The sequence below is a fragment of the Zootoca vivipara genome, chromosome 2, assembly GCF_965207765.1.
Source record: "Zootoca vivipara chromosome 2, rZooViv2.hap1.1, whole genome shotgun sequence".
NCBI lineage: Eukaryota > Metazoa > Chordata > Lepidosauria > Squamata > Lacertidae > Zootoca > Zootoca vivipara.
Genome location: NC_142584.1, coordinates 75,621,470 through 75,646,556, shown reverse-complemented (window position 1 = coordinate 75,646,556; position 25,087 = coordinate 75,621,470). Strand labels below are relative to the sequence as shown.

Here is a 25,087-nt window from a genome sequence, read left to right as displayed (position 1 = left end):
TTAAGACCTGCTCTAACTGAGGATTGTGGGAAATATGATGATCCAACAGCTAAGTAAAAGCTTTTAAGTGTTGATGGCTTGCTTATATCAATGGATTTTCCCACTTACAAGGCTTCACTGAATTTATTAAAGAAGCTTTTGTTGCAGTAATAAATGACCACCAGACATTGTGCTTCTTCTAAGTAGCAAGAAGAAGACTAGTTGCATGGCTGGACAGGGACTAGGGACTTTATAATTGAGGTTGTACTGCATGTAGCTCTCTGTCCTATTGACCTTGTTTTGATGTTTTTATTTCCTAGTACCAGCAACCACATTCTTCAGCAAGCTCCACTCATGGTATGCAGCAACATGGGATAGTACAGTAGATAGAGCTAGGCTTGTGATGTGTTACTTTTAGTCCCTGTGTGTGGAACCTCAGTCCTGGGGGCACAAATGTGGCTCTCTGGTCCTCTATCTGGTCATAGGGACTCTACTCTCCCTGGCAACAACCTCTTTCCCCAGGTCACACCCTTCTTGAACAGGTTGGAATATGCTATTGAACTGTGATAGTGCCTCTTCCTTGCCTGGATGGAGAAGGGGAGGGGGTGGTGTGTTGGAACATCTGGTTTTTGTGTAACCTACTGTAAAAATCACAAGGTGCATCTGTTGCCCCACCTACTTTTGCCTCTGGTTCCATCCATTTTTACCTCTGGCCACGCCTGCTACTGGCATGCACCTCCGGGGAAAAAACCCCAAGGATTATTTTTCTTTACTGATACAGTAATACCTTCGTGAATGTCCACCTCGTCTAGCGTCCATTCCGGTGAACATCCGTGGCAAACCTGGAAGTACTGGAATGGGTTACTTCCGGGTTTGCTGCATGCGCAGAAGCGCAAATTGCACTTCACGCAGGCGCAGACCCTGTGTCCTTTTTTGCTAGTGGCCAGGGCTCCAGAACGGATCCCGGTCGCAAAACAAGGTACTGTATGACTGTATTGTGAATGATGAGAAGTTGAGTCAAGAACAAAAAGTGGATTCTAAAGCACTCTATACATCTCTTGATACTGCTATGGGTCCCTTGAAATCTGGGTGAAAGATGGAGTTATTCTGTCTTCTGCTGCTGGGCATAATTGGAAAGGCTATTTTAGGCAAACTTTTTAGGTGTGTACCAAGCAGAAAGAATTAAGCAGCGTGACCAGATTGGGCAGAATATGATTTTATCCTTTTGTAAATTTTGCTACTTGGTATTTTGAATGGAATGTGTTTGTTATGTTAAGCAGGTCAAAAATAAAAACCCAGTTGAAATTACTCTTGCTGAAACAGAGAGGTTGATTAGTCATAATATATTGACTTTTTTCAGAGAGGTTGGTTAGTCATTAGGTTAAGATACCTTCACATATTAATGTTAAACTTTCGCTGTCTATTGGCATATGGAGCTCAGCATTATGCAAGGAAATTATCCAATGTCTGTCTGTCATGATTGTTTTAGACATGGTGTAAGAATACATATTTCCACAATGGGTGCTGGCATTGCTCTAGTCAGGAATGGAAAGCAAAATACAGTGATGCCTCGTAAGACGAATTTAATTCGTTCCGCGAGTCAATTTGTTTTGCGAAACATTCATCTTGCGAATCGCGGTTTCCCATAGGAATGCTTTTGAATTTCTTTTTTTGCCCATAGGAACACATTAATTAAAGTTCAATGCATTCCTGTGGGAAACCGCGATTCGCAAGATGGATTTTTCACAAAACGAATTCGTCTTGCGAGTCACCATCAGATCGCAAGACGCATTTGTCTTGCGAAAAATTAGTCTTGCAGGGCATTCGCCTTGTGAGGTACCACTGTACTGGTGGACAACAAAAGAGGTTTAAAGACCAAGCTATAACACTTGTATACTCTGGATTATGATTAATATACAAGATACTTTGCATACATTATCTCAGAAATTTTACAAGAGAGATGGTGGGCTACCAAGGCCACCCTAGGGCTATCATGACTGAGGTGAACTTTAGGTGGAGCGGGTGGCCTTCCTGGCTTACACTCCCAGCTAGTTTACAATCTCAGTATAATATGGCGGTGAATGAATTTAGGCAGAATTTAGGGAGGTGTACATTGGTTGCTCTGTTGGATGAAATATCCATAAGTTTTATTAATCAAGGGTAGGCATAACTTAGTGTGGTGTCTCTGAATAGGCAATTTTTAACTTTTTAATATGCTTCTACTGTATGGTTTTATGTTCTGATATTTTTTATAGAATAAAGGTAAAGGGACCCCTGACCATTAGGTCCAGTCGTGACCGACTCTGGGGTTGCGCGCTCATCTCGCATTATTGGCCGAGGGAGCCGGCGTACAGCCTCCAGGTCATGTGGCCAGCATGACAAAGCCGCTTCTGGCAAACCAGAGCAGCACATGGAAACGCCGTTTACCTTCCCGCTGTAGCGGTTCCTATTTATCTACTTGCATTTTGACGTGCTTTCGAACTGCTAGGTTGGCAGGAGCTGGGACCAAGCAACGGGAGCTCACCCCGTCACAGGGATTCGAACCGCTGACCTTCTGATCAGCAAGCCCTAGGCTCAGTGGTTTAACCACAGCGCCACCTGGGTCCCCCTTTTTATAGAATAGTGCTCTATAAATATATTTTAAATATATATAAATATCTTACCTGTGTAGACACAAAACCTCTGGGGAAGCTATGCTCCTGCCAGAGATGTTTCTGGATAATTCAAACTGATGGGCCCTTGTATAAGCAAAACCCCTTACATATGTTAACTGCACTGGTAGATTGCTCAAAGGAATGGGAACAAAATATTGTGGTCCCAATTTTTAAGAAAGGGGGCAAACCTCTCCTAGTCAGTCACCACCCAGTGAGCCTTTTGGATGTTTTCCCCAAATTACCCACAAACTATCTATTGGACAAGGCTGAAGATTGGGCAGATAATAATATTAGGGATGAATAAGCAGGCTTCTGGCATGGGAAGCCAATCATAGATCAGTGCTTTGTTCTAAATCATTAGAGAGAAACAACAACAACAACAACAACAAAATCCTTCCAGTAGCACCTTAGAGACCAACAAAGTTTGTCATTGGTATGAGTTTTCATGTGCATGCACACTTCTTCAGATAGCTCATACCAATGACAAACTTAGTTGGTCTCTAAGGTGCTACTGGAAGGAATTTTTTGTTTTGTTTCGACTACATCAGACCAATACGGCTACCTACCTGTAACTAGTCATTTGAGAGAGAGAGAGAGAGAGAGAGAGAGAGAGAGAGAGAGAGAGAGAGAGAGAGAGAGAGAGAGAGAGAGAGAGAGAGAGAGAGATGTAGGTGGCCCTAGGAAATATACATGCTGCTTTTGTTGATCTGATCTCAGTCCTTGACAGGATAAATAAATAGATTTTATGGAGAGTTGGGATGTACAAGACACCTGTTGATTCTAATTAAAAACTTTTATGCAGGCACCAAAGTTCATATCAGAGTAGACAGAGAATGCCAGTTGTCAGAGGAAACTGGTTCAACCAGAGGGGTAAGACAAAACAATTTACTAGCCCCCTTTTTGCTCAGCATATATGTGAATGGCATCATTGATCAACTAGCTGATAAATCAAACTTTTTAGCAGTTGTTGGCACATGGAAACTAAATGTATTGCTATTCACAGACAATGTGGTTCTGTTATCCCAGACCCTAACTGACACAAGGATATTGTTGAAATCATTTGGGGAAGTATGCAATAAGGAACAGTTATTGTCATGCTGGCCACATGACATGGAAGCTGTATGCCGGCTCCCTCGGCCAATAATGTGAGATGAGCACTGCAACCCCAGAGTCGGTCACAACTGGACCTAAGGGTCAGGGTTCCCTTTACCTTTACCGTTATGTGTGAATTTTGCCAAGACTAAAGCAATGGTATTTGGCAATTGAACAGTTAAACACAAATGGCAACTAGGCAGTAATCAACTGGAATGATCTAATACAGGCACCCCCAAACTTCGGCCCTCCAGATGTTTTGGACTACAATTCCCATCTTTGACCACTGGTCCTGTTAGCTAGGGATCATGGGAGTTGTAGGCCAAAACATCTGGAGGGCCGCAGTTTGGGAATGCCTGATCTAATAGATATAATAATCTGGGGAAATGTTTTGCACTAATAGCCTATAGAACTGGTAGGTGAATAAATTGAAAGTTCAATGTAGCCAGTGTTAAAATTTGCCAGAATGAAGAGTGTGAATTTTGTGGTGCTGGTTTTTAGGAGTTTTTACTGATTAGGTTATTCCTCAGTTTTACATATAAGATAGAAATCTGGGGCATTTCGGAACCATATTAGTTGGAGGGAGTACAGAGTAGATTTATTTATACTTTATTGGGTCTCCCACCAGGAATGCCATGGTAAGCAATTACTGGTGTCAGTGGCATAATGCCTATGTCTTAACTTTTCATTTCTATCCATTACTGGCATAAGAAAGAGGTTATGGTGGAAGTACTCCAGATCCAGGGCAGCCAACATGGTGCTCTCCAGATGTTGTGAACTACAACTCCCACCATGCCTGACCATTGGTTATGTTGGCTGGTGCTGATGGGAGTTGTAGCCCACAACATCCAGAGGGCACCATTGTGGCGACCCCTGTGCTAAACAGTAATATTTAACTTTCCTTAGTCTTTTATGAGATGTAGATCTTTTCCAAATCAGCAAAGGCCATTCCATGTAGCATTTACAATGAAGCTGTCCCACTCATCTCCTTATTGCTATTGCTAACAAGGGCTCTTTCACACCTTATAAATATCATGAGAGGGATCCAGGCTTGGGACAAAGATCCAGCAGAGGGTTATGCAGGCTGAAGAGAAGGAAGGCAATTTTATCTGATTTCCCCTGCAGCCCCCCAGCTCCCCACCATGCCACCTCCCATGCTGTTCTGGTCCCTCATTCTTTCTCTCCTGTGGAAAGGAGTGGAAAGGAAAGGAGGAAAATTACCTCTTCCCACCCCCACCTAAATAGAAGTGTCCTTTGAACAGAGTTCTGCTCACAGGATGCAACCCAATATGTTTCTAGCAATATTATGATTGTTACTATTACAATAACATGATATAGAAAAAAATATTTATACAGGATTATACAGGATCTTTCATTCTGATTTGGAAAGACAAATTCCTCTGAACCTTAAATATATTATAGCTAGCTCATTAGTAACTAATGCAAAATCTATACTTGTACATAATGAAGGCTGTATAACTGAGGGGAACTTGCAGTCTAGCACGTTTAGGATTTCATTGTAAAGTTGATGTGAATGGTCATAATTTTATGGCAGAAATAGTAATCTAATTAAAATATTTTCATGACTACATTATTTGGAAATTACTCTAGAGAAGTAAAACATTGAATTATACAAGTTTTTCAGTGTAGTGTTGCATGTAAAATGTGAATGTGCTGAAAGGCTTCTATAGTACCTTTGAATTACTGTACAGTATATTTAAATCTGTCCACTAAGACCAATTCTTTTCTCTATAGAAAAAATACATTTAAAATACAGTAGGTAAAGGGACCCCTGACCATTAGGTCCAGTTGTGACTGACTCTGGGGTTGCAGCGGAGCTGGCGTACAGCTTCCAGGTCATGTGGCCAGCATGACAAAGCCGCTTCTGGCGAACCAGAGCAGCACATGGAAACGCCGTTTACCTTCCCACTGTAGCGGTACCTATTTATCTGCTTGCACTTTGACGTGCTTTCGAACTGCTATGTTGGCAGGAGCAGGGACCGAGCAATGGGAGCTCACCCCGTCACGGGGATTCGAACCGCCAACCTTCTGATCGGCAAGCCCTAAGCTTTGTCCCGTGTCCCACATTTAAAATACAGGCCTTCAATTCTGAATAGTTGTATGCGTATACAGTGAGGATTTGAAAGAATTTCTCCAGACTTCTTCTGGACATGCTAATTTATGCATCTATTAAAATCTTATTTGAAAGCCTACAAATAGGTGACTAAGGGATCTGTCATCACTTTGGCAGTGTGGATGTTTTGTCTTTGGCTCAGCTTGAGTGAGGCTAACTTTTATACACTTAGACTGTGAATATTTTTTACTGTATATTACATTTACAACCCCACCATTCTTTCAAGGATCTCAAGGTGTTGAACATGATTCCCCCTTCTCCATTTTATCCTCACAGCAGCCTCATACGAGGTATGTTGCACTGAGTGATTGTAACTGGCTCAAGGTCACTCACTGAGCTTCATAGATGAGTGGGGATTTGAGCCCTGGTCTCCCAGGTCCTAGTTCAACCCTAATCGCTGTGTACGTTGGCTCTGATCGACTATTACTGACCGTTATGACTGGAATCCCATCAGCGATGAAAGCAAACCAATTTCATCTATAAAAATATTTTTTCAACAAATCATATATGAAAACAATTGAAATCTAATGCAGATACAGTCTGTGGATACAAATCTCTGTGGATACAAAGGGTCTTCTGTAGTCACTGATATCTAATGGGGGGGGGATGGAGTCCAAAATATCTGGTTCCCCACTACACTATACTGGCCTTGAATCTTCCAAAAGTGTGTCTGATCAGGATTCAGGTGGGAAATGGTAACTCTAGCTGTGTTTGGTTTTGGAACCCTTTCAGTTAAGTGTCTGCAACCCCAGAGCTGAGCAAATTTATTTCAAGCTTCTTGATATAACATCTTGACATATATCAAAGATCTTAGTTAAATGGAGCTGCCTAGAATCTAGAAACTAAATGTGTATATTATCATATTGTTGTTGTTGTTTAGTCGTTTAGTCGTGTCCGACTCTTCGTGACCCCATGGACCATAGTACGCCAGGCACTCCTGTCTTGCACTGCCTCCCGCAGTTCGGTCAAACTCATGTTCGTAGCTTCGAGAACACTGTCCAACCATCTCGTCCTCTGTCGCCCCCTTCTCCTAGTGCCCTCAATCTTTCCCAACATCAAGGTCTTTTCCAAGGATTCTTCTCTTCTCAGGAGGTGGCCAAAGTATTGGAGCCTCAGCTTCACGATCTGTCCTTCCAGGGAGCACTCAGGGCTGATTTCCTTAAGAATGGATAGGTTTGATATTCTTGCAGTCCATGGGACTCTCAAGAGTCTCCTCCAGCACCATAATTCAAAGGCATCAATTCTTCGGCGATCAGCCTTCTTTATGGTATATTATCATATTACCGTTTTAAAAAATTCATATAGAGGTAACTTCCCCGTTGCACTCTTAATGAAGCTTAAGAAAAGCACTAGACATATCAAGAGATCCAACGCACCCTGGTCACCATTTGTTTCAGCTCCTGCCATCGGGACGGAGATATAGAACTATGCAGGCAAGAACGAGCCGTCTCAGGAACAGTTTCTTCTCTAGAGCGATTCTGGCCTTAAATGGAAAGCCTGGACTTTGAAGTCATCTTATTTTACTTGTTATTTGTATTATATTTACTGTTTTTAATTAGGTTTTGTAATTTTGGATTATGCGGAATGCTTTATCTGAGTGGATGTAGCAACCGAGTAATTTCGTTGTTCCCGCAAGGGGACAATGACAATAAAGATATCTTATCTGATCTGATCTTAAGGTCATACATATATATCAAAATTAAGCTGTGTTTCATTATGTGCTGATGATTATCAAATATTGTCATTGAACATGAGTCCATAACAGAAAATTTGGCTGCTTTGTATGTACCATGAAGGGCAATTGAGAATTATGTGCTAAAGAATATAGCCAACTTGTATATTTTCAGAATATTATCTATAGTATATGAACTTAATGTATCTGGTGTGAGCCTAGTTATGATGGACATATTGCATTTGGTGTTCTTAGGGCTGGAGCACATAACTACGTTTGCCATGGCAGTGATGCTGCTGAAAACAGGAGCATGGAAATTCATAACATGATCGAGGAGGTCCACACAGTAAGTACTTCTCTATGCTATGAGCAGGATGATGGTTTTGGCAGCATCCCAGTGGCAAAACGTAACGTGTACTCCAGCCCTTAATCTGGAATTATTACCTCAGTTGTGAAACATTTGTTAGCTGTTGAATATAGTGAGGGTTGAAAAGGAACTCGGGCTTTTTTCATGTGTTGGATTTTCAACTGTTTTCATGTGCTGCCATGTTCATAAGAAGGAGAGTTTAAAAATTTAGTACAATTATTGGGTTGTTATGCTTTGACATGCAGGGGTTACAATAAAAGATACAATATTAGTTTATATGTGATCTTTGAACTATACAGCCAGTATCCAATGAGCTATACAGCTATACAATGAGCTATACAGCCAGTATCTCCTCCCTCTCCTTCATCACCCCTAAATCTGTTCAGGGGTTTCCCCAACCCTCTGGAGAAAATTTGGGAAGGTGTAGGGCAGGGATCCCCAAACTTACCCGGCTTTGGGCTGGTGCCCGCCCCGCTGATTGCGCGGCGGGCCGGAGGACAAGTGAGCGTGCGGGAGTGCACGCCCATACACACGCACACACACTATTTTTGGCGCATTTCCGGGGTGGAGGAGCATTGAAAATAGCTTGTGCGCATGCGTACGGGCCTCCTCCAACCCGGATGTGCGCTGGAAATGACACTTGTGCACGCGCACAAGCTGTTTCCAATGCTTCTCCAACCCAGAAGTGCGCCGGAAATGATGCACATGCGCATAAGCTGTTTCCGATGCTCCAGCCACCTGGAAGTGGGCAGCCGCGCCATTAAGAGCGGGCGGCGGCAGGGGTTGCTGGGGGCCACATAAAAGAGCCTCACGGGCAGCATCCGGCCCGTGGGCCTTAGTTTGGGGAAGCCTGGTGTAGGGAAAGGAGAGAGAGGGAGTTCTGTTGCTCAGCTACCGTGTTTCTCATATTATAAGACACCGTCTTATATTTATTTTTCCTCAAAAAAACACACCATGGCTTATTTTCAGGGGATGTCTTATTTTTTCCCTCCTCCTCTTGCCGTGGCCGGCATTGCTGCTGCGCCTATCACTATGTCTTATTTTTGGGGTATGGCTTATATTCCTTGAATGCTTAAAAATCCTGCTATGGCTTATTTTATGACTACATCTTAAAATAGGAGAAACAGGGTAACTACCTTGTTGCATACTGTCCTGTTTTCCACACCTTCTTTAACTGTGTGTGTGTGTGTAAGTGTGCCTCTCTCCACTGTTTAACAGTAAACCTTTCAAATTTTAAAACCCTATCCTATTATGTTTTTGTGTTTTTTATGTTGTAATTATATATTGTGAACTGCCCTGAGATATATGGATGAAGGGTGATACAGTGGTACCTTGGGTTACGAACAGTCCTGCATACGAACGCTTTGGTTTACAAACTCCACAAACCTGGAAGTAGGTGTCCCGGGTTGCGAACTTTACCCTGGGATATGAACGCAATTTGCTTCCGGGGCCGCAGGAAGCCTGTGTAGGGAATGCATGCTTCGCATTAAGAACGCTTTGGGTTACGAATGGACTTCTGGAATGAATTAAGTTCGTAACCCAAGATACCACTGAATCATAGCTGTCAACTTCTGCATTGAAAAATAAGGGATCAGCAGACTCACCCAGCGGCGTGGCACCAGAAGTCGTTTCTGTGCATGTCTGGACATGCACAGAAGCGACTTCCGGTGCCGGCTGCCTGTGTCTGCATGTCTGGCCACCAAAAATCGCTTCTAGAAGCGATTTTCCTTTGGTGCCCAGACACGGGCAGAGCCGCACGGCACCAGAAATCGGTTCTGCGCATGCCCAGGCATGGGCAGAGGCGATTTTCAGCAGCATTCGGCAAGCAAGCGAGCAGCCAGCCACCGAACGAGGCATTTTACCAGGCGGCAGCTGGCTGCTCCCTCCGGGGGGGGGGGCGAGTGGAGCCTCCCTGGCCCGCAGGGAGGAGGGAGAGAAGCTGCTTCCTTGGAAATCCAGTAAATTTACAGGGTATTTAGCAATCCGGGGTTGCGGGGGGAAACTGATTTAAATCCGGGGGTTTCCCGCCAAAAACAGGAGGGTTGACAGCTATGCACTGTATGCAAATTGTAGTCGTAGTCGTAGTCGTAGTAGTAGTGTCATTGGATTTCATTAGATTGCCTGCCACATTTAAGTCTGTTCATTTTAGTGATTTTGTTTGTTAGCTACTTGTACCTCTCAAGAGATGGTGGTGTGGTTTTATTAAGGGTGTGTGTGAGTGTGTAGGATAAAATGTATACCAGTACTTCTTCCCACTAGTCATTATTTATAGTTCTGTTTATAGTTTGTTTGTAAGCTGAGACTAAGATTGCTATAAGAGTTCTGTACAGCTTTTAGGGAAATATATTTGTTGTATTTTACAATGTAGACCCCACTGTAGAATTGCTAGCTGACACCTCAGTGACATACACACATAAACCTCGCCACAAATCTTTTAAATTAGCTTGTAGGTGTTGCAGTTAGAGTTAAACCAGTGAAGATCTGCATGCTTCCCCAAACTACATGCAAGTATGACAGAACTCCTGCTGGAAATTGCTTTACTTTTTCGAAGAATGATCAGGAGCAGAAAAGTGGCAGGAGTGTTTAACTTTGTCCTTGTTCCAGTTAGTTTTCCTGCTTTGGCATTTCTCCATACTGTATGTGTATTGGAGGTTTTTCTGTTCTAAAAGAGCCATCGGATTACTGTTAGGTGTATTTTGTGTGGTGTATATTTTATGTGTAAAGTGCATGATTTTGAGGCTTAACAAAATGCTAGTTCATTCTTTGGCTCTGTTTGCAAGTTTGTTTAGGTTTAAAATGTTGGGTTTAGCACACTGATCCTTGTTCCTGCCATCCAGCCCATGGGGCACTCCTCAACCATTTGTCCTAATTCGGAGTGTTTAATTGGCATATTATGGAGTTGAGCAAGTGCTGTGAGTTTTCTTTTGGTACATGAGAAAAAGGGAGGGCTGAAAATTTTTCATATTTGAATGTGTCATTATCACATATTTATATACCTGAGGAAGACAGGGTGCTTTGATTTCCCCCCTGTCTAATCAAAGGTGTCTTTTTGTTTATGCATGTCAGGTTCTCTTGTGTCATTTTTGCTTCTTACTTTTAAGCATTTTTAAAGGTTCAAACAGAAAACATAAAATACACATGACCAAAATAAAAAAAACTTTAAATTTAAATTGGTCAAGTTTGAATTTCTGCCTATAAAATATTGCAGAATTTAGCTTATTTTACATTTAGCTAATGAGTGAATTTATTTGTGATGTAGTAATAAATAATCTGGATAATTCTTCCTCAATAAAACGTTTCTTACTCTGCTCAGTAGCTACCCTCATGGAACAATTCTTATACTAGCTAAAATTTTATCCCAGTCCTGCCCATGGTTGCTTGGAAGTGCTAGTACAGTGGACCCTCGGTTTACGAACACCTCGGCTTACGAATTTTCGGTTTACGAACGCTGCAGACCCATCTGGAACAGATTAATTCACTTTCCATTACTTTCAATGGGAAACTTCGCTTCAGTTTATGAACGCTTCAGTTTATGAACAGACTTCCGGAACCAATTACACCCATGCTTCGGGTTAAGTACACTTCAGGTTGAGTTCTCCGCGGACCTGTCTGGAACAGATTAATCCACTTTCCATTACTTTCAATGGGAAAGTTCGCTTCAGTTTATGAACGCTTCAGTTTAAGTACTCCACGGACCGTCTGCAACAGATTAATCCACTTTCCATTACTTTCAATGGGAAAGTTCGCTTCAGTTTATGAACGCTTCAGTTTATGAACAGACTTCCGGAACCAATTGTGTTCATAAACCGAGGTACCACTGTAATATCAGTAGCAGTTCAAAGGGAATATATCCTATATATGGCATATCACCATACAAAAATGACAATAAGAAATAATGTAGCAAAGGAAAAGGTGGCAAGGAAATTCTGGTGTACACAAAGAACTGTAAAAGAGAAATAGTTTCTTTTGCATAATGCAACCAAACTAGTAGTCTACAGGAAGTTTTTAAACAAGACAATGTGCCAGGATTGAACATTTTAAGATGTGCTTTTGTCTTAGGAAAATTGCAGCTTTGATGCTTGTAGCCTTGATGCTTGGAGATGCCATAGTCTTGTAGATTGCAATGATCAAAGAACTGCCTCTATACTGGCTACAATGACTTTTTTTTCAGAACTTGCATGACTTCTTATGGGGACTGTTGCCTGGCTCCGTTCATTGTGCTCAGTTAACTCATGTGTGTTTGACAAGACTCAACATTGACGTTATCTAACCTTTTTAAATGCAGAATTGAAAAAAATTACCAGTCTCCCAAGTGCATACTGACAGGAGCCTGCTTGAGGTGAAAACTCATAAGTGAAAGGAGTAGACTCTGCATTCTTAGTACATTGGAGTCCTGCTCTACAACTAGCTTGGTAGGTTGGCTTCTCAGGGAAAAGGGGTAGGGTTGATGGAGAACCAAGTGTCATACTCTCAATGTGAGTTTGTTCTCAAGCATCCTCCTCACACAGTAGCTGCTGCAACTTCTGCTCTCCCTTGGCATGGATTAATCTTACTTTTCTTTCCTTGGTACAGTTTCTGACATGGAGGGTTGAGAAATGGCATGGGGAAAGGAATTATAGATGCCAGTTGTCTAGCAATAACTCTCTGTGCTAATCTACTTCCTCCCTCTGCAGTACTGTGGGGAAAAGAGTCAAGATTACATGAATGAATGAGAAAGTAGCTGTCCCTCTTCTTTTGACCTTCTGTTCTTGCTGTCTGCTTTATTTATTTTGAATATATATATATATATTGGCTGCATTTCAGGACAGAGTCCACTGAAGGTGGCTTACGGAATAAAAAACACAAGAAAATTACAATTACAATATAACACAGTATGAAACTGGTTACATGATGTAAAATCAAAACCCATAAATAAAACAAGCAATAGTCTAAAAGCCAGCACCAGCTAAATAAAATAATCTTGGTTGAAGGCCATTTAAGAGAGAGGCCTTCAAAACCTTTTTGAAGGCTAGAACGGATGGTGCCAATTCACATCCCTTGTGTGGGAGTTTCATAGATTAGGGACCACCACTTGAAAATACAGTGTCTTTGGTGCTTGTTAGTCCAGTTGGCAAAATTTCAATGGGTTTACTCTTGAGTAGAACTTAGGTGGGCAATGAAGAAAAGAACCTCCGTCAGTGGATTGCGGTCTGTAATAGATTGAAATTGGCCCAGCAGTCAATGCTTTCCTATCACTATGTCTGAGACCTTTGATTGATTGATTGATTATATTTGATTATATTTCTCTGCCACTTTTCATTCAAATTAATTCCAAAGCGGCTTACAAACAATAAATAACAGTAACATAATAAAGCACCATAAATACAGCAGAAATCATACAGAATAAGTAACAAACCAGTAAAACAATTACAAATAATCAAAACAATTACCATCTACGAAACACTTGTTAACCAAACTACTAAAAATAAGCTAAACATCACAATTGCAACAAAAATCATATTTTAGGATTCACAAAGTACTACAGCTAACTCTTTGTCTTGTCATTACTTTAAGTTATTCCAACTGTTTGCTTGATTATTCTGTTGTATTAAAAAATAGCATATCAGACTCCATTTAAACTGGTGTCATGGATGAGTAATCGCTAAATTAATCCAGAGTATGTGATGTTTCAAGTAGGGAGGTGAAATCCCTGTTCAGCTGTGTTTTGTTACATTTGGGTCCTATGCTCCCGCTTAGGGACTCAGAATACCGTTTTAACCTCCCAACAGCCCACTGAGGACGGTTAGACTATGAGTTACTTCTCCAAAAGCCACACAGTGGATTCAATCCAGAGATCGTAAAAGAAAAGTGATACTTTTTTGCTGATTTGTCTTGCATGGATCCACCCCCCCCCCAATTTGTTCTGGCTGGTTGGGGAACCCTCTGGATTAGTATGGGAGAGTTGTATGTGGGAAGGGTATTGGTGAAAATTGCCACCTCCTCCTCCTGTCCACGGGAACCTCTGCTGCATCAAAGGCCCTTTCATGAAGGAAAGGCAACTCTGAATCCCAGACCAGTGGTTTTATATCAATCAGGATTTGAACTGCAGATTCATACATTTGAATGAGCCAGCACAACCATGAAGCTAAATAGTTCCTCCCTCCACCTGCTAGGCTTTTGAGATTGAATTGAAATATTCCCATATATGACGGGAGCCCTGGAATTATGTTTGTAATATTAATGGTACAATATGATTTAGTGCTTAGAGTTTCAAGACTAGGGCCAGAGAGATGTGGGTTTAAATCCCCTTTCATTGGATGATGGCCTTGAGATGATGGTCATTGAAACCAAGCCTACCTTTCTTCAGAGAGTTGTTGAGAACTATAAAATTAGGGGAGAACCATGTATGCCACTGTGAGTGCCTTAAAAGAAAGATGGAATGTGAATCTACCAAACAAGCAAGGAGCAGGAGACAAATAGAGTTGATACCTTCACACACTGTAGTAATAAGTTGACATTTGAACATTGATAATGTTCTACCTCTGTTGCTGACCCTGATAAGGAAAGTGGTCAGAGCCGGCAGTTCAAAGCACTACTGTTTGTTGTCCACTATTTTGACCTGTAGAAATGTTGACACTGGCAAGGGCAAAAAACACACCTAGTTGGTTTTCTATTCCAGTAAACACAATTTGCAGGTATGTGCAGGATCTAGATTAGAAGTGGGAAACCTGTGGCCCTCCAGATGCTGTTGGACTCAACTTCCATCAGCCTGCATGCCCAGTGGTGAGGAATGATGGGAGGTGTAGTTCAGCAGCATCTGGAGGGCCACAAATTCCCAAACCCTGATCTAAATTTACAAGTTCCTTGATCTGCAAACACTTCTGAGATTTGCATTGCAAGGAACATAAGTGGCAACATGGCAATGGGAAATTTTGCATAGCTGCTTTCGTCTTGAATCTTTCCTAATTAAGTACTTTCCTAATTAAGTACCTGATTGGACAAGAAAACTGTCTCCATCGACTGGTTTCTTGGTGCATGAAAGGTGTTTGTGCCCAGGCATGTCCTCCCCTCCAATTTGCCCTCTTCTTGTGTGCCTGGATTCAGTTCTGGTTTGTAGGGAGTTTTTAAACTGCACTTAGCTGGCTCTGTTGTCACAGGAACTTGGTCTCTCTAAGGAAGTAAACAATACAAGGAAGCATCTACCAAATGAATCTCCAAAGAGAGACACCACTTCTCAAGAAACTGATAAACATTTATCCTAGCCTGAACCAACTAATAATAATAATAATAATAATTTATTATTTATACCCCGCCCATCTGGCCGGGTTCCCCCAGCCACTCTGGGCGGCTATTTGTCTCTATCTTTTTTTTGTACATTTCTTATGCAGGTAGTTAATGGCTTATTGTATTGGATGCATTTGGAATCCTTGAAATGTACAAAATGAGTTCTAAATACTAACTTTACCAACAACTCTGAACTACACTTCAGATTTCCTACAGATCACTGCCTCTTTTCCTTCCAACTGTATCCCTTTGCCTGCATTCTTCTTCTGCATTCTTCATGAGCCTCTGCTCATGATAGGGATCCCTCATTATTTTATTTATGTAATTCTGGACAGGTATGTGCATTTTGGAATGTTTTGAAATGGAAAATTTCCTCCAAACTTTCCAATATAAGTCAGTTGGAATCTAATACAATATGTTTGACCAATCCCAGATCAACCATGTAATTCATTGTGTGACCATGGGAAATAATGGTGCCTCAATTTTAACCTATAGGTTGTGGTAATACAATTAAATGATTTATTTATCACCCTATAAATAGTGGGAGGGAAATCTAAATGTTACATCTGCTAGCTTCAATATGTTTAATCAGTTGATTACCGTAATCTACTTCAGCTTTAACCAGTTAAATGTCAGGACCCATTTTTGATTGACGCAGTTGAGGGATAAAGGCTCTTTTTCTTTTTAGTCTGGTTTGATTTTAGCATGTTACTGTAATAGGGACTGAAAAAGAAAATATACAATAATTTTCCGACAGTAAATGGGAACTTCTGTTAAGTTGTAAATCGAATTAGACCAGCATCGGGAAAAGGACAAGTATCCTGAAATTTTTATATGCAGGCTTACTTAAATAATTAAATAATTAGTCAACTGGCAGCTCAATCTTATGCATGATTGCACAGAAGTAATTCCTGTTATGTTCAGTGGGCTTATTAACCTTGTAAGCATGTAGGTCCACAGTCTAAAAAATATTTGATGGCCTACTAAATTTGCAATCATATTGTACATAGACACTCTATGTATATGAAGGTGTACTTACACACTAAAGTGAAAGCACAGCTACATTGTTGACTGCCACCCCTCTTCTGAATTTGTTTGGCTTCCCCGGTTGTCTATTCATTAGGTGTGTACATCTGTATATGTAGGCTTTCCACCTGCAGACATCCACACCTAATGTGAGGATAACAGGGGTGGGGCTGAGCAAAGCCATGTGACCTCTGGGGTGGGCCAGTAGTGTGGCCCTGTTACACCTTGCATGACCACCCCTTTATGCAAGTAGCACATTAATTGAGTTATAATTGAGCAAATATGTAAATTTGCTCACAATGTAGTTGTGAATCAATGTTTCTTGGTACTGCTAAATGCAGACTTCTGGGAGAAAAGTAGTTTACATTAATTAAAATAAAACATTAAATTGATACAGTATTTAACTCTCATATACATATCTGAACACCTGTTTGATTCTATGGAGGGTTAGAGAAAGTTACATCGTCTCGGGATTGGCATCCCTTTAGCTGTTCAGTGAGTGAAGGCTTCTAACGTGCAGAGTCTAAGAATCTGTGCTGTGTCACATATGTATTGCACAGTTTTCCTTACTGATGGACACAGCATGCGGTTGCAGAAAATCAGGTGTATATCTGTGCATATGAACACTAACAAAAGAAAAATAAGCATAGCTGTTGACAAGGTTTTCTTGCCCTTGACTGTACAAATTATAATTCATTGGCCTATACCCGAGTACCACAAATGTTTCATTTATAGTTGAACAATCTAACTGTTTTGGGTTTTGCACTTAAGGAGACTTGTTTTCAGAATGTGTTTGTACTTCTTTTAAAAGGTTTTACTGCTTCGACTGCTTCAATGGACCACATTCATGGGGCTTGGAAGGCTCTAACTGATGGAATTGGATTAAAGGATTCTGTCTTCAATGGATCCAACTGTATTTCACCTACTATTGTCCAGCAGTACAGCTATCAGCGTAGAGCATCTGATGATGGGAAACTTTCAGATTCTTCCAAGACAAGCAATACCATTCGTGTTTTCTTGCCTAACAAGCAACGCACAGTGGTGAGTCTGTTTCTTGTTTTGTGCAAGATGAAAGATTGGCTGTTTCCCCCCACTAGTGCATAAACATTCCAGTTCCCCAGTGGGCTAATAATCTTTAAATGTAGATGCTTCAGGATGGATACAGTGATGTTTTGTACACATGCATAATTTTGGGAAGAGCAATGAGATTTGTATCACTTCAATGAATATGTGATCCTGTCTTTTATGAATAGACCCTCTGCTGATGGATTATTTTGGATACTAAAGCAGTGTTAGCCAGAAAAAAGCATCTTGGTTTTCTTTTTGCTTCTGACTTTAAAGTGATTCATAAGTGTAGCCTAAAGGCTTGCAGAATTGTATTAAAATCATAAAATCAATATGCAGATTGTTAAATGTCAGCAGCACAAGTTACATCAGCTCAGGTTAATTGCAGCAGGCCTAGATTGGATTCCGTCAGACGTTTCGATAAGGCTATCATATGACTTTCTGTCCTTGCTTAAAGGTACTGCTTTCACCGGCCTTGTAAATAAGCCCACAAAAATTATTAGTCTACAAAACATTTACTGGCCTACTAGCAGAGGATGGATGGAGAGCTCGAACTCCCCCCCCCCCCAGCAGCCTGCTGCATTTCTATGTTGAGTGCATAGGAGGGAAACTCCCTTCTTGGCAGTCTGCTTGATTTCTTTGCTAGATATAGAATAGGAGAATGCAGCCTTTGTCATTCTGCTCACTTTCCTCCTGGACGTTGGATATGTCTACCAGGTGAGTGTTTACAGTGCAGATACATTGCTGCTAATTTATTTATCAAGATTAAACTAGTAGGAGCAGATTCACTCCCAATTCCCGCCCATAACATTCTTCCTTGTTGCCTTACCATGGTTCCCACTTATTCAGTGTTTCAACTGATGGGAACACTTGTTAGCAGTAACTAACCATGACGAGTGCCAGTGCAGCTGTGACACTAAAAAACCTGACTAATTGTTTTAGGCAATGCCATTCATGTCTACAGTGCAATCCTATTTACATCTCTGAATGAAGTCCTGTGGATGTCAGTGGGGTTTACTTCCAGGTGTTAGGTTTAAGACAGCAGCCTCAGGCAAACAAGGAAAATGTAGGCTGAATCTTCAGTGAATAAGTATTGGAGACTTGATTCCCTTCGCTTCAGTTTTTTAAAATAATGTTTATTAGTTTTCAATTAAAAAGGTAAAAAGGTAAAGGTACCCCTGACAGTTAAGTCCAGTTGTGGACGACTCTGGGGTTGCAGTGCTCATCTCGCTTTACTGGCCGAGGGAGCCAGTGTTTGTCCACAGACAGCTTCCGGGTCTCGTGGCCACCATGACTAAGCTGCTCCTGGCAAAACAGAGCAGCGCACGGAAACGCTGTTTACCTTCCTGCCGTTTACTTGCACCTGACGTGCTGTTATCCATCATGCCATAGGTGGAGCTTCAGATTTTGATCACAGAATTAGCAGCATTACAAGTGTAAAACTCCATAATGGCAATTTTCAGTTATGATAGTACTGTGTAATTGTAGTCATCCAGAGTTTGATAACAACACTTTAATTCTTACTCCATGACTGAAGAATGAAAATGTTTCAGAATTAAAACTACTACTTTTTTAACAGGTGAATGTGCGTAATGGAATGACCCTTCATGATTGTCTCATGAAAGCACTCAAAGTCAGAGGCCTGCAGCCGGAATGCTGTGCTGTTTTTAGATTACTTAATGAACACAAAGGGTAAGAACTGAAATAGCACGTTTTACGAAACTATTCAAGCAGTTCCTTCCCATAGTGTTCCCTGTATTTTGTTTGCTTCATGTTTATAATGTTCAGTGATTCAAACAGTACAAAATCACAAAGGGCACACCAACCAAAGTTGGTGTTGCATAGATTCTAATGGAGAGAATTCAGTATAAGCTTAACTGTTCTATTGAAGTCAGCGGGAATGCAGAGTATTTAAAGTGGTTGCATTGTCCTAAGTGAAATCAATTTGTTTTGCTTATTCTGAACTTTGAAGGAAATAATTCATTCATTAATAAATGAATGCGCGCGCACACACACACACACACACACACACCCTCTGCTTTTTATAGGGCCAGGTGTGTACTATTTTTAAATACCAAATGATTATTTAACAAGTTGAGGGAGTGAAGGTAACTTAATTGACTTCACACTATTGATGGCTGGTATTAAGCCACAGTCCTGGATCAATTATTTGTGAGATTTTATTTTTGCACTTGAATCTGTTAATTTCAGACAACTTTAGGGCTCAAATCCATTATAAAAACTTACATATCATTAAGACTGCCATTAAAATTTTGGTATCTACGTCTTTCTTTTATTTTCAATGTTGCTACTTATTAAACTAGTTTATGTTCACACTGTTAGCTTTTTTGTTCTCATATACTTTGAAAATTGAATTCATTCAGCATATTCACTCTCCACCTTTTCAGTAAAAAAGCACGGCTGGATTGGGGTACAGATGCTGCATCCTTGATTGGAGAGGAATTGCAAGTGGATTTCCTGGATCATGTTCCGCTTACGACACACAACTTTGTATGTTGATCTCTTTTGTATGTATAAAATATTTGGATACACCTCATGGGAGTGCAGCTGACAAGACTTTATAAGAAATTATACAACAGTAGTGCTCAAAAGGCTTCATAATACTTTGATCTCAAAACAGCACACAAAGCAAGTGTTGCAATATATTGAAGTGTTCTTACCTTTCCAATCTTGGCAGAAAATCAATGGCGTTTTTAAAAGCAGTCCAGACCATTATGGCATTGACTTCCTCAACCTAGTCCCCTCCATTTATTTATTTTTTACAAAATCCCATTAGCCAGCATGGCTATTGGTTGGAGATGATGGAAATGGTAGTCCAAAACATGCAGAGGGCACTGGGTTGGCAAAGGCTGCCTCAGTTAACATCCTTTAGCTTTTTGTTCTTTTGTTGCTCCTGTGGCAGTAGACACTGAGGTATTCTTCTGAGATCAGGAATCCAAATGCTTGGGAGGTCAAGACTAAAAGCATCTCCTTTCTTGGCCTGGTTCACACATCATGGTAAACCTAACTGTGACTGTACTGTGAATGAGCAAACATGCTGGTGCATGCTGTTCAAAGCATGGCTGTCCTGCTCCTCCCTTCCCCAAGCCAGAAGGAAACAAAGCGCAGCACTTTTTTAGTGCTGTGTGTTTTGCCTCTCTCTAAACAAACCACAAGAGGGATAAATAAAGCATAAGTGCCGGTTCATATGTGACACTAAACTAGTGCCGGGGGCTGTTTCCTGCAGGATGGGTGAGTAGAGTTGAGCAGCATACACCAGCATATTTGCTTGTTTACAGCAAAATGTAGTTTGGTTTGCCCATGACATATGACCTGGTCCACTATGGAATATCATGAGAGGGGAGGAGAGCAAGAGTAACACTGTGAGCGAATGCACTTGCCTATACTGTCTAAATTGGGAGGGAGAACTAAGGTTAAGGAACAGTTTTCATGGAGAAGGTGAGTTTTGATTAGGAGTTTGTTTTCGCTTTCTGCTCCTATGGACATGAACTATAAATGTAGTTCTCTGGTCAAATAACACTGTGGCTACAAAACCGCTCATTTAAACTTACCCAAATACCAGGTTTTGGTTTCTTTCTAGTCTAATGTATATGGTTGCAAGTGAAAATAAAGCAATTTCTGAAAACATGAATAATCTGAATTCCCCCCTCCCAAAAAAAAGGTTCTGCTGAAAATCACCTGTGTTTTGAAAACTAAAATATATTAATGTTGGCTGTTTGTGAGACAGAATATTTTGAGCAAAGCATGTTTAAAGCTGCAGCTTTATTCATTAAGGTTAATTCCAATGGTAAAATGTGAAATATTTAATGATAATGTGGTAACAAGCAATTTGAAACAAATGTGTAAGAAGCTTAATAATTTGCCTACCTCATACAAACTTAGATGCGAAATTTATTTTCCAGGCACGGAAGACCTTTCTAAAGCTTGCATACTGTGACATCTGCCAGAAGTTTTTACTAAATGGATTCCGGTGTCAAACCTGCGGTTATAAATTCCATGAACACTGCAGCACAAAAGTTCCTACCATGTGTGTGGACTGGAGCAACATCCGGCAACTCTTGTAAGAGTTATTTTTAACTTAAAAATAAAATTAAAATGCAGCTATTTTAAAATTAGAATAAGTGCACTGGTTCAAACATAAAGGCCTATTGAATATAGTAAAAATCTGCTTATTTTTTTCTTTTTTGCTCAGCTGCATGCTTTTGATTTCAGATTGTTTCCACACCCAAATGTTGGTGATACTGGTATCCCTGCGCTACCTCCCTTAACGACTCGGCGAATGCGGGAGTCCGTGTCCCGGATACCTGTTAAGTGAGTTGAACTTTGGTTTTTGTTGTGTTTTGCTATACAGTCGTACCTTGGATCCCGAACGCCCTGGAACTTGGACGTTTTGACTCCCGAACGCTGCAAAGTGAATGTTCCGGTTTGCGAAAGTTCTTTTGGAACCTGAACGTCCAATGGGGCTTCCACGGCTTCTGATTGGCTGCAGGAGCTTCCTGCAGCCAATCAGAAGCTGTGATTTGGTTTTTGGACGTTTTGGAAGTCGAATGGACTTCCAGAACGGATTCTGTTCAACATCCAAGGTACGACTGTAATTCATAACAGTAGTGCTGTAATAGCCTGGGTAGCAATGTGTAAAAGCAGCTTGGTATGAATATCTTGGACAAAACTCTCCTTATTGCATGCTAAGCACCAGGATTTAGTGTTTTAAAAGTTAAAATGCTATTAATTTATTAATATTTTAGTTAATTTTCTTAGAAATCCTCATACATTTATGGTTTGGCCGTCCTGTGTGTCATGTACTCTGATCCTCTCCCTCACTTCCTGGTCTCTGCATGGCATAGTTGGCTGTAACAAGCAGATTAGCAAACTGTGGTTCATGCTTATCCTATAAAGGAGAACTGGAAGACCATTTCAAGCAATGGTCTTAAATCTGGGTTTGGAGAGCCAGGGCAAACCAAACCAAAGTTTTCTTGAACCCAGAATTCAACTTAACCGGCTTTGGGCCGGATGCCCGGGAGCACTAACGGGAGCACGCGGCTGTGCGCGCCCATGCGCATGCGCAAACACTATTTCTGGCACACTCCTGACCTGGAAAGCGCCAGAAATAGCTTGTGCGCATGTGCAAAAGCCTCCTCCGATCTGGAAGTACACCGAAAATGATGCTTGCGCATGTTCACAAGCTATTTCCATTGCTTTTCTGGGTCAGAAGTCGGCAGCCACGCCGCACTGCACCGGTAAGAGCGGGCGGCGGCAGTGGGCGGTGGGGGTCCTCGGGGGTCGCATAAAACAGCCTTGGGGGGCCCGGGCCATAGTCTGGGGACCCCTGTTTTAAGAACCCGGGAAGGCTTTGCCAAAGCCAGGCACAGAAGTGGGAGGAAATGACTGGAGGGATGAGATGGAAGAGTGTGGGCACATACATGCCTGGTTCCCAGTCCATTTAAACTCTGGTTTGTTCAACTGAGATAGTTACATCTGAACCAGACTAATCTGATCATATATGAATTTTATTTCAAGAGAAGTAGACTCTACAGCAGTGATATCTACTAGAGAACAGCTTTTCTGATGCTCAACAATGAATCACCATTTTCTAGTTAGCAGAAATTAAAAATGTTTGTTTCCATCCTTTAGTTCTCAGCACAGATATTCTACACCTCATGCCTTCACATTCAGCACATCAAATCCATCACCGGAGGGCTCCCTTTCTCAAAGACAGAGATCTACATCAACACCAAATGTCCACATGGTCAGCACAACTATGCCCGTGGATAACCGAATAATTGAGGTATTCCTATTTCTGGGTATTTAGCCAGTTGTTTCTGAATTATATATTGGTTTAATACTTACTGCAGGTTATAATGGCCGCATTCCTTTGTTACATTCATTGGAGAATGGGGAATGGGCTGTTTTGCATGTTCTTCCTCATTCCCTTATGTACCTATTTTCATAGAACACAGTTGTTTGCCAAACAGCAGTTCTCAGCTGATGTTCTAACTCCCCATAGTTTTTTACCAATTCTTTTCTATGATTTGAAGGATCAGAGAACAGGATGCTTGTAGCCAATATGTGACCAACCTAGTGACATCCCATTATTTCTGTTGCTATCACCTATGCTAATCAGTTAATATTTCCATAGAAGTATGGCCTGTGGAAAGTTAATCCAGTTAAAACAGTGAGTTTCTGTGCTACAAAATATAACAGTTTACAGTATCTCACTGAATAGAACAAAAGATCCACTCACATTTCCTTAAACAGATTTCTTTTAATATCAAGATCTTGAGGATTCCGTTGTGTGTAGCTCCCCCCTTATAAGCAGTAATTCTATATTGTTTTTTTCTATTGCTTTTTTTCTCCTCCTACAGAGACAGTATGGCAAAATAGTAGGTGACAGCGTGACTAGTATGTTCTTGATAACATGTAGCACAGAGTAGGTGCTGCAAGTAGTGATGGATAAACTCACTCAAATTCTGTTTGGAATGATACCAAACAATTTAGTTTGGGTCAGAGTCACACTGACCCCAAATCAAGCTATACTTTATCCTCAGTTTAAGGCTCCATCACACTTCCAATGTGACAAGCCTGAGGCACCTCCTCTTCCTCTTACCTCCTTCCTCAAAATTTATTTCATCATCCTAGTGAGTTCCATGAATCCTTGTGCCAGGGATGGTTCCATGGCAGTGCTAAAATTTTAATGGGGCACTAAAGTGAGACTTTCCTGCCCCAGCATGCTGGTAAATCAGAATAGAAAAGGAAGTGGCAGATCGTTACAAGGGATGGTGTTAGGCTAAGCCCTTTAAGAACTGGACCCAAACTTGTAATGGACTTGCCTGCGGGTTCTTGAGCTGGGAACACCTGTTTTTGAACTCTGGAGCTTATCACTAGTTTGAAGATAAAATCACTTGGTAGAGTCATTAAAGCTTTGATGGTAAAGTTCTTTTCCAGGAATTTTTAGAGAACCACCCTACATTATTGGAGTTCCCTTACTGGTCCAGCTGACTTTCGGTGTGCCAGAAAGTAAACTCCATTTTCCAGCTGAAGTTTTGTAATGTGGCAACACTCTTTTCATCAGGGATGTTATCCCATGATTGCACAGTTGTGTGATATCTCAGAAAGTGGTTCAGAGTAGCCTTCACCAGTGTATGGTCCTCCTGACAACTCTCATAATCTCCAGCTACTGTGGCCATTTAGAGGGCAAGGCTGGTTTAGGACATGAAATTCAGAAAGTGCTGAGTTGAAAACTGCAGATACTGACTGAGTGACTAGGAATGGTGAGAGGTTGAGCAAGATTTCTAATGAGCAAAGGAAGGATTTGAGTGCTTCTGATAGCTTTTGACCTTTCTCATTGATAGTAGAAGAAATTCTGCAAAGTAAGATGGGTATATTTGATTTATATATGCAAATATAGTTTTATTTGTATAAAATTTGTTACCTAGCTGCAGAATTCTGGTGTTCATTGCCTCATCTGTAAGTATCATGAAATTTGTAGCCCCTAGCTTTCTGTTCTCCCACTTTAATTTATTGGATGTTCTGATAGGATGAGTGGGATGAACTTTATTTTGGGCTCCCAATGATTCTTATGTACATACTTACCTTTTAGGATGGTTTAGGTTTTTGATAGTGGCAATACCTTTGGTGTCTCAAACCAGGCTAGGAAATCTTCCCTGGAATTGTGTTTTGAGTTGGAGAGAAGAAAACCATGGTGGTGGTGGTGGTGGTGGTTGCATCTCAGGCTCCTGAGTCCTAGAGTTCTCTCTTTGGATTTTATCCTAGAATAATAAACCCTTTGTATAGAATGGCATCCAGCATCTTGTTGA

General features: G+C 41.1%; 1 protein-coding gene across 28 annotated transcripts in view; it reads left to right on the top strand.

Moving 5' to 3' along the window:
- Positions 1 to 25,087, top strand: part of RAF1 (Raf-1 proto-oncogene, serine/threonine kinase) — a 75,853-nt gene that overhangs the window by 34,900 nt on the left and 15,866 nt on the right. For 10 of the 28 annotated variants that reach the window (XM_088663245.1, XM_035106253.3, XM_088663240.1 and 7 more), the window contains exons 2-7: positions 16,999 to 17,228; positions 18,832 to 18,944; positions 19,661 to 19,763; positions 21,176 to 21,333; positions 21,486 to 21,584; positions 22,905 to 23,058. In XM_088663245.1, the coding sequence (XP_088519371.1) occupies positions 17,022 to 17,228; positions 18,832 to 18,944; positions 19,661 to 19,763; positions 21,176 to 21,333; positions 21,486 to 21,584; positions 22,905 to 23,058 (834 nt within the window). In that variant the 5' untranslated portion in view covers positions 16,999 to 17,021. Of the gene's footprint in view, positions 1 to 7,786; positions 7,878 to 12,183; positions 12,311 to 13,634; positions 13,746 to 16,998; positions 17,229 to 18,831; positions 18,945 to 19,660; positions 19,764 to 21,175; positions 21,334 to 21,485; positions 21,585 to 22,904; positions 23,059 to 25,087 lie in introns of all 28 variants that reach the window. The other 18 variants (XM_088663241.1, XM_088663236.1, XM_088663230.1 and 15 more) reach the window with 4 other exon arrangements.